At 59.9% G+C, this 15493-nt stretch overlaps 1 protein-coding gene across 1 annotated transcript; it reads left to right on the forward strand.

Annotated features, from left to right (window-relative positions):
* Positions 1 to 248: 248 nt before the first annotated feature.
* LOC113614686 (obscurin-like) lies at positions 249 to 12731 on the forward strand. The gene is made up of 24 exons (XM_027096391.1): positions 249 to 493; positions 1028 to 1140; positions 1297 to 1465; positions 1637 to 1703; positions 2147 to 2347; positions 3086 to 3146; positions 3653 to 3730; positions 4093 to 4265; positions 4355 to 4381; positions 5135 to 5287; positions 5377 to 5422; positions 5541 to 5618; positions 5972 to 8000; positions 8574 to 8654; positions 8963 to 9073; positions 9248 to 9415; positions 10183 to 10305; positions 10480 to 10650; positions 10881 to 10965; positions 11200 to 11439; positions 11662 to 11885; positions 12026 to 12101; positions 12238 to 12387; positions 12486 to 12731. Exons 1-24 carry the CDS (start codon positions 373 to 375, stop codon positions 12661 to 12663), a joined length of 4923 nt encoding a protein of 1640 aa, XP_026952192.1. The 5' UTR covers positions 249 to 372; the 3' UTR covers positions 12664 to 12731.
* The last annotated feature ends 2762 nt before the right edge of the window (positions 12732 to 15493 follow it).

The raw sequence follows: 15493 nt of genomic DNA on the forward strand, positions 1-15493 counted from the left end.
TCTCGGGCACACGCTGAGGTCCAGGAACGCGTGGTGCCCATCCGGTAACTTCCCCAGCTGGCTGGGGCATGAGGGGACATCCCGGGGGCAGGGTCGGGCACGGGGACAGGAGAGTAAGGGGTGGAATCCCAGCACCCCTGCACTCTCCATTCCAGCCCCACCCTAAGCCCAAGGGTAGGGCAGGGAGGAGAGGCCACCCCTGGAGCAAGGGAAGTTGGGGGAGCTCCCTTCTCACCCAGGGCTGGGGCCCCTTTCTGTACATCCCCTCCCAAAGAGTCTGCTGCAGCCCCCATCTTATCTTGAAGCTCTGCCTCCCATACCCCAAAAGTGGAAGGGTGGGGCAGACAGCTAACTCCACTCCATGGCCCCAGGATGGAGGGCGCTGCCTGCCCCAGGGCAGGTGCAACGGAGCTCTGGGACATCCACAGCCACGTGTTCACAGAGACCAAGCACAGGACGTATGTGTACCAGGCCAGCGACATGTATGCCACAAGTAGGTGGGGGCCCGCCACTTTACACGTGTGCCCACCATGCCCTGGGCAAGGGGGGACGTTTGCATGGAGGGGCCTGCAAAGCCACCTGGCATGTCCCAGCCTTACTGTGGCCAGGGCCCCTGCTCCCCCTCTCCCTGTGTCCCCTCAGAAGGCATCACTGGGAGGGGAGACGCAGGCAGCAGTGACCTTTTCCCCACTCAGAGTTAGCATATTCTGTGCAGCCTGCCCTCAGAGAGCCGAGGTTGAAGCAGGAGAGACGGGGGTTAGACTGAAGGAAGCACTTCCGGACCATCAGGGGCCTGGGGGGAGTCAGGATGGGGTCACCTTCACTTGGGAGGCAGGTGGGCTCTTTCACCCTGGGGTATATCTCGGGGCCTCTCTGCCCACCTAGGGTACCAGGACACACCTGGGGTTACTGCCAGCCCACCTGGGTCTCTGTGAAAGTAGGCCGGGGATCAAAGATTTCAACACAGGACAGGCTGTGGTGGGACAGAGCCAGGCTCCTTCCCAACGGCTCCCTCCCCTACCCCCAGGGCCCCCATCCATGCAGGTCACCATTGAGGATGTGCATGCCCAGAGGGGCAGCGTGGCGCAATTCCAGGCTGTCATTGAGGGCAACCCGCAGCCCATGGTGACCTGGTATAAGGTAGGGACAGGCCAGGGGTGGGGGCCTGCCGGCGGGAGGGGGAGTGTGTGAAACCCCACTGGACTGGACACAGCACTCACTGAAGGTCGTGCTGGGCCGTGGTGCTGGGGTCACCCATGGTGGGCTGATGGCCTCCCTGCCCTCCTGTGTCTCCAGGACGGTGCCCAGCTGGTGGATGGCCCCCGGCTCAGCCAGCAGCAGGAAGGGACCACGTACTCCCTGGTACTAAGGGATGTGGCCCAGCATGACGCTGGTGTCTACACGTGCCTGGCCCACAACGCTGGCGGCCAGGTGCTATGCAAGGCAGAGCTGCTGGTCCATGGGGGTGAGTGGGGGACCCCTTCCCAGGCCTGTCTTGGCTCCATGCAGGCGTGTGGGGCTGTGGGTATGGGGGTCCTGTGGGATCCCACAGTCTCGGGCACTATAAAGTTGGGGGACAGAGAGACGGGGTGGTCATCTTTGCTCACACCTACAGCTTCCCCCTCCCTGGCTACAGGCGACAGTGCGCAAAGCTCTAGGAGGAAACTGCACTCCTTCTACGAGGTCAAGGAGGAAATTGGAAGGTATTGCCTGCCCCCCATCCCAGCCCCAGGAGCCTCACCTGCTGGACCCCCACCCCCTAAGACCCTCATCCGCAACCTCCCGGAGTTCCTACCCCAGAGTTTCCATCCAGGAGCTCCCAGCCCTCCCCCCCACTGCACCCCTACAATCCCCACTTCAGCACTAGCAGAAGCCCACCCTGCCCCCCGGAATCCTGCCTCCACCGAGTACCTGCCTCCTCCAGCCCTCACCTTCTGGAGCCCCTGCCTCCTGCGAACCCTACCTCTTTCCGGAGCCCCTGCCCGCAGAGTACCTGCTGCCCCACACCTGCCGGGAATTCCGCCCCCTCCAGTACCCACTGCCCCAGCCTCTGCTCTCCCGGAACCTCCCTTCTCAGGAGCTTTGCCCCCTTCCAAACCCCGTCCCCCAGGAACCCCACCCCCAACGCGCTGTACCCTCCTCCCAGGGGTGTGTTCGGCTTCGTGAAGAGGGTGCAGCACAAGGGCAACCAGATGTCCTGCGCCGCCAAGTTCATTCCCCTGCGGAGCAGGACACGTGTCCAGGCTTATCGGGAGCGGGACATCCTAGCAGGGCTGAGCCACCCGCTGGTCACTGCACTGCTGGACCAGTTTGAGACCCGAAAGACCCTGATCCTCATCCTGGAGCTGTATCCCATCTCACCCCAAGGGTGCAAGGTGGTGGGGGGAGGGGGATGTGCCCCAGACACACAGGGGTCCGGAGGGCTGCGTGGGGCCTGTGGTTTTGGTGATCCCAGCCCTGTCTGCCTCATGGGGGCAGCCGGTAACGCTGGCGTCTCGATGCTTTGTGACTAACCCCCTCCCCGACCCCGAACACGTTGCACAGACCTCATAGCTCCTAGGCCTTTGGGCCAGGAATTTGGGCAGGGCTGCGTCCAGAAGGTCCGAGACGTGCGCCTGTGGGCTCCTCCCGCTGTCCACGTTGCCTTTCCAGCAGGAAGTTTGGACTTCTTACCTGGCTCCTGCAGGCCCCAAGCGCTGACGCTGCTTCGGATGCCTACCCATGCTCCGAGGAGGGGCACACACCCCACCGGATCCATCTGCCACACTCGCGGCCCAGCTGAGGGTCTCTGAATGCCGTGTGTGCTCACCACACCCCCACCTCCCCAGTCAGCGTCCCCTGCGGGGGGAGGGGGCACACGTGGGCTCTGTGCAGAGGGGAGAGGATACCTCCACTCCCACTCTGCTGCTGCCCACTGGCCTCAGCCCCTCTACTTGGGGCATCTTGTCCCTCACATCCTCCTCCACTGCAAGCACTAGCCTCCCTAGAATAGCTCCCCCCACCCCCCGCCCCGAGATAAGGCTCCCCCCAGGCGGTGTGAGGCCATGAGCGTTCCAGACCCTAGAGCTTTCCTTGACAGTCCCAGGTGCTCGTCAGAGGAACTGCTGGACCGCCTGTTCAAGAAGAGTGTGGTGACAGAGGCTGAGGTGACTGTGCTGCCGGGGCTGCCCACCCAGCTTCAGGGCAGCCTGCATGCCTGGCCAGGCCTCCTGCTTCCCCTGCCCAGACCACCTGTCCCTCAGACTAGCTCCCCAGCATAGTACTGCCCACCTCAGAGACCTTCTAGGGTATTCCAGGGCCTCACAGGGTGTTGCAGCTCCTGTCGGGCGTTCAGAGCCCTCCCGTGTCCGGGGCTCGCTTCTTCCCCACCCCAGACTGCACTGAGCTAGCTGGCCAGGCCTCGCCTGCTCTCCCAGTCGCCTCTTGCTTCGCACAGGCTGCTTCACACACCCAAACCTGCCCCGCCTTGGGGCTCAGAGGAATCCCCCAGCTACAGGGGTCCGTGAGGCTTTGCATGTGACCTGCCCTGTGGGACCACCGTCCCAGGCTCAGGTCTGGAGGGAATTGGAGGCAGTGTGGGTGGGAGCAGGCAGGGAGGTAAGTAGAGGGGGTTCTCGAGGCTGGCTCACCTGAGCACCAGCCTTTGCTGCAGGTCAAGGTCTACATCCAGCAGCTGGTGGAGGGGCTGCACTACCTGCACGGCCAAGGCATCCTCCACCTGGACATAAAGGTATGTGGTTCCCTGGTGCCCCCAGAGCCCAGTGAGGGGCAGGTGGGAGCCTGGAGCCTATAGGCTGAGAGGGTGCAGGCCCAACACATCCAAATTTCCTGTCAGGATTTCCTCACCTCTGGGGACAGGGAGCTCACTATGCTATGACGGCCCCTTCAGGTGGGGTGCGGGTCCGATGGAGCAGAAGCTGTCCCCAAATGGCACTGAAACCTGTCCCCGGGGCTGCCTACTACCCCATGCTGGCCTCACCATCCTTGTGGGGCAGCCCCTCAAAGACCCTTGAGTGTCCTCCCCAGGCCCGGCAGCCCTGGGAGTCACTTCCTTAGGGCACGGCCTCACCCACTCCCGACTCTGCCCGACAGCCCCCCAACATCCTGATGGTGCACCCTGCTCGGGAAGACATTAAAATCTGCGATTTTGGCTTTGCCCAAAAAATCACCCCGGCAGAGCCGCAGTACAGCAAATACGGCTCCCCTGAGTTTGTGGCCCCCGAGATCATCGAGCAGACCCCTGTGAGCGAGGCCTCCGACATCTGGTGAGTGGGGGGCACCCGCTCTCAGCCTCCTCCTCCCCCTCACCAGGCCAGGTCTGGGGTGACTCACGGCGGTGGTTTTTTTCCTGCAGGGCCATGGGGGTCATCTCCTACCTCAGGTGAGCAGACCCCGGCTCCTGTCGGCTGTCTCCTCCAAAGCCGGCCCAGACCCCTCCTCAGCAGGCCCACGGGAAGCTGTTGAACTGCTGGCTGCTCCTCAGATCGGAGACCCGAGACCTAAGGGGCAACTATCTTGGGAACATGCAGTCAGCCAACTCCGATAAGGGGTTTCTGCCAAGTGCTTTTCACACACACCCTGTCACAGAGGAGCTCTGCTGGGTCACGGGGCAGAGCACTGAGCTATTTCCCTAAAGGGTATAGGTAATTTGTCCAGAGCCCCCTTATAACAGTTATTGCTGCCCTGAGGACGCTGGTGGTGTAGACTGAGCCTGGATTTCCTCTACAGGTGGAGCCCTGATCCCTCCACCCCCGGCTAAGGCCAGGTGCCCCCTCCAGACCGACCCTTGATCTCTGCTCCAGGCTGAGCCTGGATCCCTACCCCAGGCTGACCCTTGATCCCTATCCCAGACCAAGCCTGGAGCCTCACCCCAGCCTGGGACCAGATACCCACTCCAGGCTTAGCCCGGATCCCAGCTCCAAGCTGAGCCTGGATCTCTGGGCAAATCTGAGACATATGCTGGAATTCTCAGGGCTGGATGACAGTGGTGTTCAGAGGCATCTCTAGTCAGGGCTGGGAGCCCCCAGCCACCACCATCCCCATGAGACCCAGCACTCCCTGTCCTGGCACCCTGCCTCCCATGGACCCAGAAATTCAGGTCCCGACTGAAGGCTAGTCATGTCTCTGCTTTCAGCCTGACCTGCTCGTCCCCATTTGCTGGCGAGAGTGACCGAGCAACCCTTCTGAATGTCCTGGAAGGGCGGGTGTCCTGGAGTAGCCCCATGGCCACCCACCTCAGTGAGGATGCCCAGGACTTCATCAAGGCTGCTCTGCAGAAGGCCGTGGAGTGAGTGCACACGCCCTTCCCTCTGCCTGAGGTCCTCATTCTTGCCCCAGTGACCACTTGGACCGATCCCGCCCTTCCTCTCTCCACAGGGCCCGGCCCAGTGCCGCCAAGTGCCTTGCCCACCCTTGGTTCCTGGTGAGTAGGCTAAACGGGGGCTGGCCCGGCTCACGGGGAGGGAAACTGAGGCCAAGAGGAATGGGGGCCTGCCTGGGCCACAGGGTGCAACATGCCTCTCTCGCCTGGGCTCCCCCAGAAGTCTGTGCCTGCGGAGGAGGCCCACTTCATCAACACCAAGCAGCTGAAGTTCCTCCTGGCCCGCAGCCGCTGGCAGGTGAGCTGTGCTGCCCTGTGGAGGGGGCGAGGGGGTGGGGTGTGGAGGGGGTGGGAGGCCAGAGAGGGGAATGAGGCCCAGAGAGCTGGCTGGCTGGCTGTGTGTGCCCCTTCTGGGTCTGGGAGAGCAGGGAAGTGGGGCTGGGCATCCTTCATTTCAGGTCTTTGCTTCCTGAGACACCGGGGTGAGGTGGGGCAACATGCAACACCCCTGCCAAGATGGGGACACACTGGCAGAGCTCTGGGCCCACGTCTTTTAATGCCCACCATTTCCTGAGCACCCCTCTGGGCCCACCGAGAGCTGGGAAGGCAGCAGGCAGCCAGCTGACGACCCCCTGTCCTCCACAACCCCAGCGCTCCCTGATGAGCTACAAGTCCATCCTGGTGATGCGTTCCATCCCGGAGCTGCTCCAGGGCCCGCCCGACAGCCCATCCCTCGGGGTGGCCCGGCACCTGCGTGGTGATGTCAGTGCCTCCTCCAGCAGCTCTTCCTCCTCCGACAACGAGCTGGCACCGTTCGCCCGGGCCAAGTCGCTGCCCCCCTCCCCGGTGACCCACTCCCCGCTGCTGCACCCCCGGGGCTTCCTGCGGCCTTCCGCCAGCCTGCCTGAGGAGGCCGAGGCCTGCCCACCCGCCGCAGCGTCGCCCCAGGGTGCACAGCCACCAGCTGCCCTGGGCTGTGTGCCCCGGCAGAGTGTCATCCGAAGCCTGTTCTACCAGCAGGTGGGGGAGGGCCCAGAGCTAGGGGGCCTGTCCGCAGGCAGCAGACGGCACCCCGCCCGGCGGCGGCACCTTCTCAAGGGTGGCTACTTCTCGGGCGTCCTGCCTGGCCTTCGAGAGCCACTGTTGGAGCACCGTGCGCTGGAGGAGGAGGCTGCCAGGGAGGAGCAGGCCACCCTGATGGCCGAAGCACCCTCCTTTGAGACCTCCCTGCGGATGCCCAGTGCAAGCACCCAGGAGGCCTCTGGCTTCAGCCGCTCCCTGGACCTTGATGGGCGGAACACAGCCAGCCCCTCTGCCAAGGCCTGCAGCAAGGGGCAGTGTTCCGCTCTGGGCCCCTCGAGCCTTCAGGGGGCCCACGGAGAGAGCATGCCGGGAGGGGATGCACGTGCCAGAGAGAAGGAGCATCCAGAGGGGCCCCTGCAGGGGCTGAGGCTACTTCCGTCCACCGGTGGTGATGAGTGCTCCGCTCAGCAAGAGGGGTCATTGCAGGACAGCTGTGGAGGGCAGGCTGCCCCTTTCTTTCAACCCCAGAGGAGTCCTGCCCCCCAGGACTGTGGCACCCCTGCTGCTTTGGCACCACAACCTCCTGGCTCCTTCCCTCCAGGGCACTGCACAGAGCCGCTCTTGACATCCCCGAGCCCTTTCTTTTCAGGAAAACCACAGGCCTCCCCCTCCCCAGCCCAAGCAAGCCCCCAGTCAGACTCTGAGAGAGGGCTGAAGGACACCCCTCTTGCCGGGAGGCCTGATCCACCCAAACCCCCAGAGCCAGCCTCCCATATGGGCATGGAGCCCGGCCCCTCCCTGGACATTGAAAGCCTGTCCCAGGAGACAGAGGGCCTGTTCCAGGAGACAGAGGGCCTGTCCCAGTCTTCGCCCAGTCCACAGCGGCCTCGGAAGCTGGCGACCACACGGAAGTTCTCCCTGGGATTCCAAGGGGGCTACGCGGGGGTGGTGGGCTACGGCACCTTTGCCTTTGGTGGGGATGCCGGTGGCATGCTGGGTCAGGGGCCCCTGTGGGCCAGAATGTCCTGGGCTGCCTGTCAGTCCTCGGAAGAGGAGGAGGCAGGGGCCGAGAGCCCACCACCCCAGGCCAGCACAGTGCCTCTACCTGAGGGTGGCAGGGCCCTCCCGAGGGCCTCCCAGGAGGTGAGCTCACGGGAAGACTTAAGTGGGGGCTCTCAGGTGTCGCTCGTACAGATCCGGGACCTGTCCAGGGACCTGGAAGCGGCTGACACTGTGTCTCTGGACATCTCGGAGGTGGATCCTGCCTACCTCAATTTGTCTGACCTGTACGACATCAAATACCTCCCATTTGAGTTCATGATCTTCAAGAAGGTCCCCAAGCCTGTGGAGCCAGAGCTGCCACCCTCCCCTGAGTCTGAGGCTGGGGAGGAGCTGGCTGAGCTCCCAGAGGCCGCATGGCCGGGCATTCTGGGCCCGCCAGCAAGCCTGGCGATCACAGAGGAGCCAGAGGACATGGAGGCCCTGCTCGGGGAGGCTGCTGGTGGCAGGAAGCGCAAGTGGTCACCCCCTTCCAGCAGGCTCTTCCACTTCCCCGGGAGGCAATCACTGCTGGAGGAGTCCACAGAGCTGGGGCTACGCCAGAGAGTAAGGGCCTCGGTGGCCCACATCTCCCGCCTCCTGAGAGGCAGGCCTGAAGGTTACTACCCCCACCCTGCCCCAGGACTGTGCACATCCATGTTCCCCACTCTGCACCTTGGGTCTCCTTGTCCAATAGGACAGCTCAGGAGCTCACCTGAGTGATGCAGGAAGCCCTCCCCCGTCCCGGTGCTGCCCACACCTCCCGGGACACAGTGGCTTGTTTTCGAGGTCACCTTTGCAGCTTCGATCCCTCCCCATGTGCATGTGAGGCGCAGTTGTAATTCAACTGCAGTTACACCCCTGCGGAAGTAGGAACCAGACCAGCCCTCCCTGATCCTTGACCCCTGGGCCCTCAGCCACGCCTCCCCAGGCACCTGTGGCCCCTTGAGCTGCTGCCCTTACCTGCCCGTGGTGGCCCTGCCTAGGACGGGCTGATGCTGATGGGGTAGGGAGGGTGGTGCCCTCTGCAGCAGATGTAGCTCGTTTTCAATAAGATCCCCTGGGATCTGGGCTTTTCTGCCACATGGGAATCCCACAGTTGGCCACAAGGGGCCCCAGAGCCTTCCTCCCATGCTCCCAGAGGAGCCAGGCCCCTAACGTGTGACCTCTCATGGCCACTTGCGTACTGCAGGTCTGGAGAAGGAGGGCCCCCCCAGGAAGAAGGCAGGCCTAGCTTCCTTCCGCCTATCAGGCCTGAAGAGCAGGGACCGAGGTGGGTACACTGCCCAGGGGCTGGGCCCCCACTGCAGCCCAAGGGACCTTACTGTGGGGAAAGGGAACCCTGCCAAGACAGTGCATGGCAGGGGGAAGCTCACACGCATGGGGTCTTGAGTACACAGAGGGACTCTGGCGCCCCAGCAGTCACGGCCCTGCAGTCCTGGAAGCCTTCCTGGAGTAGGCGCTAGTGTTGGAGATGAGCCGGTTGGGGGTGGGGCTCATCTGTCTCCCCACGGCGGAGTCCAGGCCTTGCTCTCAGGCTTAGGGTCACCTCTGAAAGCTCACCTCGCCTCCCTTCCCCAGCACCATCGTTCCTAAGGGAGCTCTCGGATGAGATGGTGGTCCTGGGCCAATCTGTGACTCTGGCCTGCCAGGTGTCGGCCCAGCCAGTTGTACAGGCCACCTGGAGTAAAGGTAAAGAGCTCTCCTGAGGCTGAGGGGCAGGGGGGCAGGGGGTGCTCCTTTAGGGCATTACTCTCATTGTACAGAGGGAAACTGAGGCTCAGAGAGGGTGTGGGCCCCGGGTGTGACCATGAGGCAGGGCACCTGTGGGGAGCTCCTCTCGAGGTCCACTCTATCCTGCTGCAGACGGGGCTCTTCTTGAGAGCAGCAGCCGCCTCCTCATCTCCTCCACGCTCAAGCACTTCCAGCTGCTGACCATCCTGGTGGTGACTGCCGAGGACCTGGGCGTGTACACGTGCAGTGTACGCAATGCGCTGGGGACGGCGGCCACCACAGCCATTCTCCGGAAGGCAGGTGCGTGGGCCGAGCAGGGCCCAAGAAATGTGACGCTCCCCACCCAGGCATCCACATCCCGGCACTACCAGGGCCTGGAGGGGTCACAGAAGGCAGTAGCCGGCTCTGCAGCCCAGGACTCCTGGGAGGGGACGCAGGAGGCGGCCGGGAGGGGATGCAGGGTGACACAGCCGGCCAGGCCCTCTCCCTGACACCGCTTTGGGTGCTCCTGTCCTTGCATTTCCCACGGTACCTCCCTCCCTGTGTCTCCAGCAAATGCAGGAAGAGGCGGCTTCCCGTTTTGTATCTCTATTATAGTCAAACCAGGCTCTCAAAACACAGCGCTGGGGTGTGTTTCTGGGGGAGCCAAGACAGAGGCTGCAGGCCTAGCTCTCAGACCTCTGACCTGGTCCCCAGAGGGGGCTAACCCCCACAAGCCCTGCACCACAGCCCAGCAAAATAGAGGCCCCTCTGACTAGAGGCTGGGATTGGTGGCGGGCTGTGAGCAAGGGCCATTCCATGGGGTTCCTGGGCAGGCACCTGTGGAAGGGGAGCCTGGCGGGGTTGGGTAGGGCAGACACCTCCTGAGGCCCCTCGGAGGAGAGGCGCTGAGCCCCTCCTACTAGTCAGCGTTGGAAGGGACCTCTGAATGAACTGGACCAAGTGAGGGTGGGCTCAGGGGCCTGGCAGCAGGGTGCAGGAGGATGAGGCAGGGCTGGCTGGGGCTCAGAGCTTCATTAGAGAACCCCTGGGAGCCCGCCTCAGATTGCTGTCTGTGGGCCCTGCAGAGCGCCCCTCTTCCTCCCCACGCCCGGACATCGGGGAGGTGTATGCGGACGGGGTGCTGCTGGTCTGGAAGCCTGTGGAGTCATATGGCCCTGTGACCTATATTGTGCAGTGCAGCCTGGAAGGTATGGGGCCACTCCTGAATCCTCACATCCTGGGGGGCCCCAGGGTCGCTGTGGGGGGACCGTGGGGAAGCACCTGGCTGCTCTGCACCCCTGGGTGGCCTGCGTGGGCCTCTCCACCCTGACATGGAGTGGGGAGGCCTTGGGCTGTCTCTCACCCGCTCCTGTGTGGCCCAGGCGGCAGCTGGAGCACGCTGGCCTCAGACATCTTTGACTGCTGCTACCTCACCGGCAAGCTTTCTCGGGGCGGGGTGTACGCCTTCCGGACGGCCTGTGTCAGCAAGGCGGGCATGGGCCCCTACAGCAGCCCCTCGGAGCAGGTCCTCCTGGGAGGGCCCAGCCACCTGGGTGAGCCACTCTGCAGGGCTCTACGGAATGCACCCTGCCACTTCAGTGAGTCACACGCTCACTTGGGATGGTTGGTTCTGCCTGCTAGGCCCCCCACCCACAAATGGCCTGAGGAATGAGAGGTCAGAGTGTTCGGGGTTCAAAGAGGGAAGGGGTGATGGGAGAAAAGGCTGGGGGAGATGGGGCTACAGGGGTGCCCTCCACCAGTCATCGGCTTCCCCTTCCCACAGCCTCTGAAGAGGAGAGCGGTGCCTCAGGGCCAGCCCAGCCGCTTCCCAGCAAGCAGACCTTCGCCTTCCAGACACAGATCCGAAGGTACGGGCCCTCCAGGGAGAGCGCGTGGCAGCGTCACGGCCCCACTAGCTCTTCATGCTCCCACCCCAGCCCCATCTTCTCTCCCCTCTGATCACTTCCACCTACATTTGCCTCAGTGCATCTGCCACCCCCTCCTGGACCTTCCCCCTGGGCTTGCTTCTCTGCGATTGGGGTCCGGCCTGGGCCACCCGGCGGGCTGGCCCCTCACCAGCCTGGCCCGTGTTTCCTCCCTAGGGGCCGCTTCAGCGTGGTGCGGCAGTGCCGGGAGAAGGCCAGTGGTCGCATGCTGGCTGCCAAGATCGTGCCCTGCCACCCTGAGGACAGGACTGCCGTGCTGCGGGAATACGAGGCCCTCAAGGGCTTGCGCCACCCCCACCTGGCACAGCTGCAGGCTGCCTACCTCAGCCCCCGACACCTGGTCCTCATCTTGGAGCTGTGCTCTGGGCCTGAGCTGCTCCCTTGTCTGGCCGAGAGGTGAGAGGGCGGGGCCTGGCCTGGATTCGGGGCTCAGGACCCGGCCGCCAGCACTGTGGTCCACCTCTGGCCCACCTCCAGGGCCCGCCTGCACCGGCCAGCTGACCAGGGTGGCTCAGCAGAGCTGGGCCTTCCCTCCTAAGCCCAGCAGGGAAGTCCCTGCTGTGGACAAAGCCTGGGTGCCCCTCCCCACATGCCCCCTAACTGGCCCTCTGCCCCCAGGTCCTCCTACTCGGAATCAGAGGTGAAGGACTATCTGTGGCAGATGCTAAGTGCTGCCCAGTACCTGCACGCCCAGGGTATCCTGCATCTAGACCTCAGGTCCGAGAACATGATTGTCACAGAGTACAACCTGCTCAAGGTTATCGACTTTGGAAACGCCCAGATCTCCGCCCAGGAGAGGGTCCTGCCCTCGGAGAGGTTCAAGGATTACATGGAGACCATGGGTGCGCAGGGCACAGACACCAAGCCTGATCTGGGGGAGGGGGGTGCCAGGAGCAAGCCCTTCCCCCAGCCCTGTCTCCCTGCCTGCTCCACTGCAAACACCCAGCCCCTCACCTGTGACCCCCACCCATGCCGTCCCCAGCTCCGGAGCTCCTAGAGGGCCAGGGTGCCCTTGCACAGACCGACATCTGGGCCATAGGTGTCACGGCCTTCATTATGTAAGTCTCCACATGCCCTGTGGACTGGGAGGGCTGGCTGGAAGGGCAGGCCTGGGGTACACTGAGGGTGAACCCAGGCCCCTGTGACTCCCATCCATTGAGCATGACCTCAGTCACTTGACCCCCACCCATTCAGGTTGAGCGCTGAGTACCCGGTGAGCAGCGAGGGAATGCGAGACCTGCAGAAAGGGCTGCGCAAGGGGCTCATCCAGCTGAGCCGCTGCTACGCGGGTCTGTCCGGGGGCGCTGTGGCCTTCCTCCGAAGCACGCTGTGCGCGCACCCCTGGTAGGCACCCCCACCTACCCTGCCTGGCCCACCCCCCTATGACCTGACCTGCCCGTCGTGGGCGGGGGCACGGCTAACGCCACCCTCCCGCGCTCCAGGGGCCGCCCATGTGCGTCCAGCTGCCTGCAGTGCCCGTGGCTGACCGAGGAGGGCCCCGCCAGCTCCCAGCCTGCGGCCGTGACCTTCCCCACCGCAAGTCTGCGCGCGTTCGTGAGAGAACGCGAGAAGAGGCGGGCGGTGCTGTACAAAAAACACAACCTGGCCCAGGTGCGCTGAACGCCTGGCCCTGCGGGACCGCACCTCTCAGTCTTTCAGGACTCCCTTCATATGCATACACAGATCAATAAAAAGCAGAACTGGATGAGGCGCTCTCTGTTTCATTATTTTGTTTGGGGGAGGGGGTGAGGGCCCTGCCACCTTCCTGGTGTTTGGCAGAGGGCAGAACTGCCCTTCTCTGTCCCGGCTGTGTGCCCGCAAAGACTTCATTAAGACTAGAGCCCTCTGAACCGGTTCAATGTGGAGGCAGCTCCATGCTCTTGCGGGTGTGTGCGTTTCTACTAACCGTGTCAGTGCTGCATCAGACATGGACACAAGCCCAGGTAGTTTGCCGGGAAAACCTGATTGTGGGCACGTATCAAGGATTCCGACTTGCTCCACCACAGCACCATTCCTGGGGTGGGGGAGGAGCTGAAGCTGGAGCGTGTGGACAGCAGACACTACCTTCTTAGTTCTCAGCAAGTCTCATGGACGTGGTGACAGAGACATGCTGGTGAATCCAGCCCTCCTTGCTTTCCTCCTCTCCAGACAACGGTGTCCGCACACTGGACATCTTACTTGAACACAAAACACTTCATCTAAAAACCAAACATCTCCAAAAGTGAACTGCCTCCCCGCCCAGCTCCCCCCCCACCCCCCGCCCCAAACACCCACACAAACCTTCTGCAGACTCAGTAAACATGGCCACTCAACCAATCCTTAAGCCCAACCGCCTAGGTCCTGGGCACTGTGACCTTACATTGCCACGTCAGCAGCTGACCCCACTCCATCCCCTCATTGGCTCACCTGGCAATGCAGGAATGGAGGTGGGAAGGGAGCCAAGGTGGGCGCAGGCTCTGTGCTCTCTTGGGCTGGTGGGGTTCTGCTGTTAGCAGAGAGGCTTCTCCATTAGCTCTTCCCATCCGCATTCCTCCCACCCCCCCACCCCACCAACGTGGCTCCATTAACAGCCCCACACCACTCTCCTATCCTCTGTGCTCTACCTATTCATCCCTCCCTCTCTCTTAACCCCTGGCAACCACTGAAAGGATTTTTGTTTTTCTTTTTCTTTTTAACTATCTCCATAGTTTTGCCTATTCCAGAATGTCATATGGTTGGAATCATACGGTATATAGACTTTTCAGATTGGCTTTTTTCACTTAGTAATAATTTAAGGCTCCTCCAGTTGTTTCATGGCTTGATAGATAATTTTTTTCTTCAATTTTATTTTTGTAGTAATAAATTTATCATCTTAAGTGTTTTAAGAGTACAGTTCAGTAGTTATATATTCATGATGATTGCAACCATCACCCACCACCATTCATCCCCAGAACTCTTTTCATCTCATAAAACTGAAATTTTATATCCATTGAACACTAACTCACCATTCTCCCCTCTCCTCAGCCCCTGGCACCCACCATTCTACTTTCTGTCTCTATGAATTTGACTACTCTAGGTATCTCATATAAGTGGAATCATACAGTATTTGTCCTTTTGTGACTGGCTTATTCACTTAGCATAATGTCCTCAAGATCCATCCATGTTATAGCATACGGTGGAATTTCCTTCCTTTTGAAGGCTGAATAATACTCCATTGTATGTATATACCACATTTCACTTATCCATTGATGTACACTTGGGTTGCTTCCATGTTTTAGCTAGTGTGAATGTTGCTGCTATGAACATGGTGTACATTTATCTCTTCTAGACCCTGCTTTCAATCCTTTTGATTATATACCCAGAAGTGGAATATGGTAATTACATTTTTAAGTTTTTGAGGGAACTCCCTAGGGTTTTCCACATTGGTTGTATCATTTTACTTTCCCTCCAACAGTACAGAAGGTTTTCAGCTTCTCTACATCCTCATCAACATCTGCTGTTTTCTGTTGTTTTTTTGGTTTTTTTTTGATAGTAGGCCATTCTAATAGGTGTGAGGTAGTATCTCATCATAGTTTTGATTTACATTCCCCTAGTGATCAGTGATACTGAGCACCTTTTCATGAATTTATTGGCCATTTGTATATCTTCTTTGGAGAAATAATCTATTCAACTCCTTTGCCCATATTTGAATCACGTGGTTTGTGTTGTTGTTGAGTTTTAGGAATTTTTTATATATTTTGGATATTAATTCTTTAGATGTATGATTTGCAAATATTCTCTTCCATTCTGTGGATTGCCAATTTACCTTGTTGATATTATCATTTGATACACAAATTTTAGAAGATTTACCTAAAGTCCAGTTTGTCTTCTGTTGCTTACAACTTTTGTACCATAGTGAATAAATAATTACCAAGTTCAATGACAAGAAGATTTCACCCTAAATGTTTTCTCCTAAGAGTTTTATAGTTTTAGGTCTTACACTTAGGTCTTAGGTCCATTTTGAGTTAATTTTTGTATATGGTGTTCAGTAAGGGTCCAACTTCATTCTTTTGCATGAGGATATCCAGTTTTCCCAGCATCATTTGTTGGAAAGACTGTCCTTTCCCCATTGAATGGTCTTGGCACCTTTGTCAAAAATCATTTGACTATATATGCAAGAGTCTATTTCTGGGCTCTCTATTTTAATCCATTGGTGTATGTGTCTGTCTTTATGCCAGTACTACACTGTTCTGATTATTGTAGATTTTCAGTAAGTTTTGAAACCAGGAAGTGTGAATCCTCTAGCTCTTCTTTTTCAAGATTGCATTACCTATTGGGGTCCCTTAACTGCCATTGGATTTTAGGATAGGTTTTCTTATTTTCTGCAAAAAAAAAAAATGTCATTGGGATACTGATAGGGATTGAATCGAATCTGTCAATTGCTTTGGGCATTATTGACATTTTAAAAATATTAGATCATTCAATCGATGAA

Source organism: Aethalodelphis obliquidens, unplaced genomic scaffold (genome assembly GCF_003676395.1).
Source record: "Aethalodelphis obliquidens isolate GAN/ISIS:26980383/991018 unplaced genomic scaffold, ASM367639v1 scaffold102, whole genome shotgun sequence".
Taxonomy (NCBI): Eukaryota; Metazoa; Chordata; class Mammalia; order Artiodactyla; family Delphinidae; genus Aethalodelphis; species Aethalodelphis obliquidens.

What these genes read in the sequence shown, in the direction of transcription:
- LOC113614686 (XM_027096391.1), top strand. Translation starts at nt 373, where the DNA reads ATGGAGGGCGCTGCCTGCCCCAGGGCAGGTGCAACGGAGCTCTGGGAC. An exon ending in CCATGGTGACCTGGTATAAG is followed by an intron (nt 1,141 to 1,296) that starts GTAGGGACAGGC and finishes CTGTGTCTCCAG; the next exon opens with GACGGTGCCCAGCTGGTGGA. An exon ending in TGGCCCGCAGCCGCTGGCAG is followed by an intron (nt 5,619 to 5,971) that starts GTGAGCTGTGCT and finishes CCACAACCCCAG; the next exon opens with CGCTCCCTGATGAGCTACAA.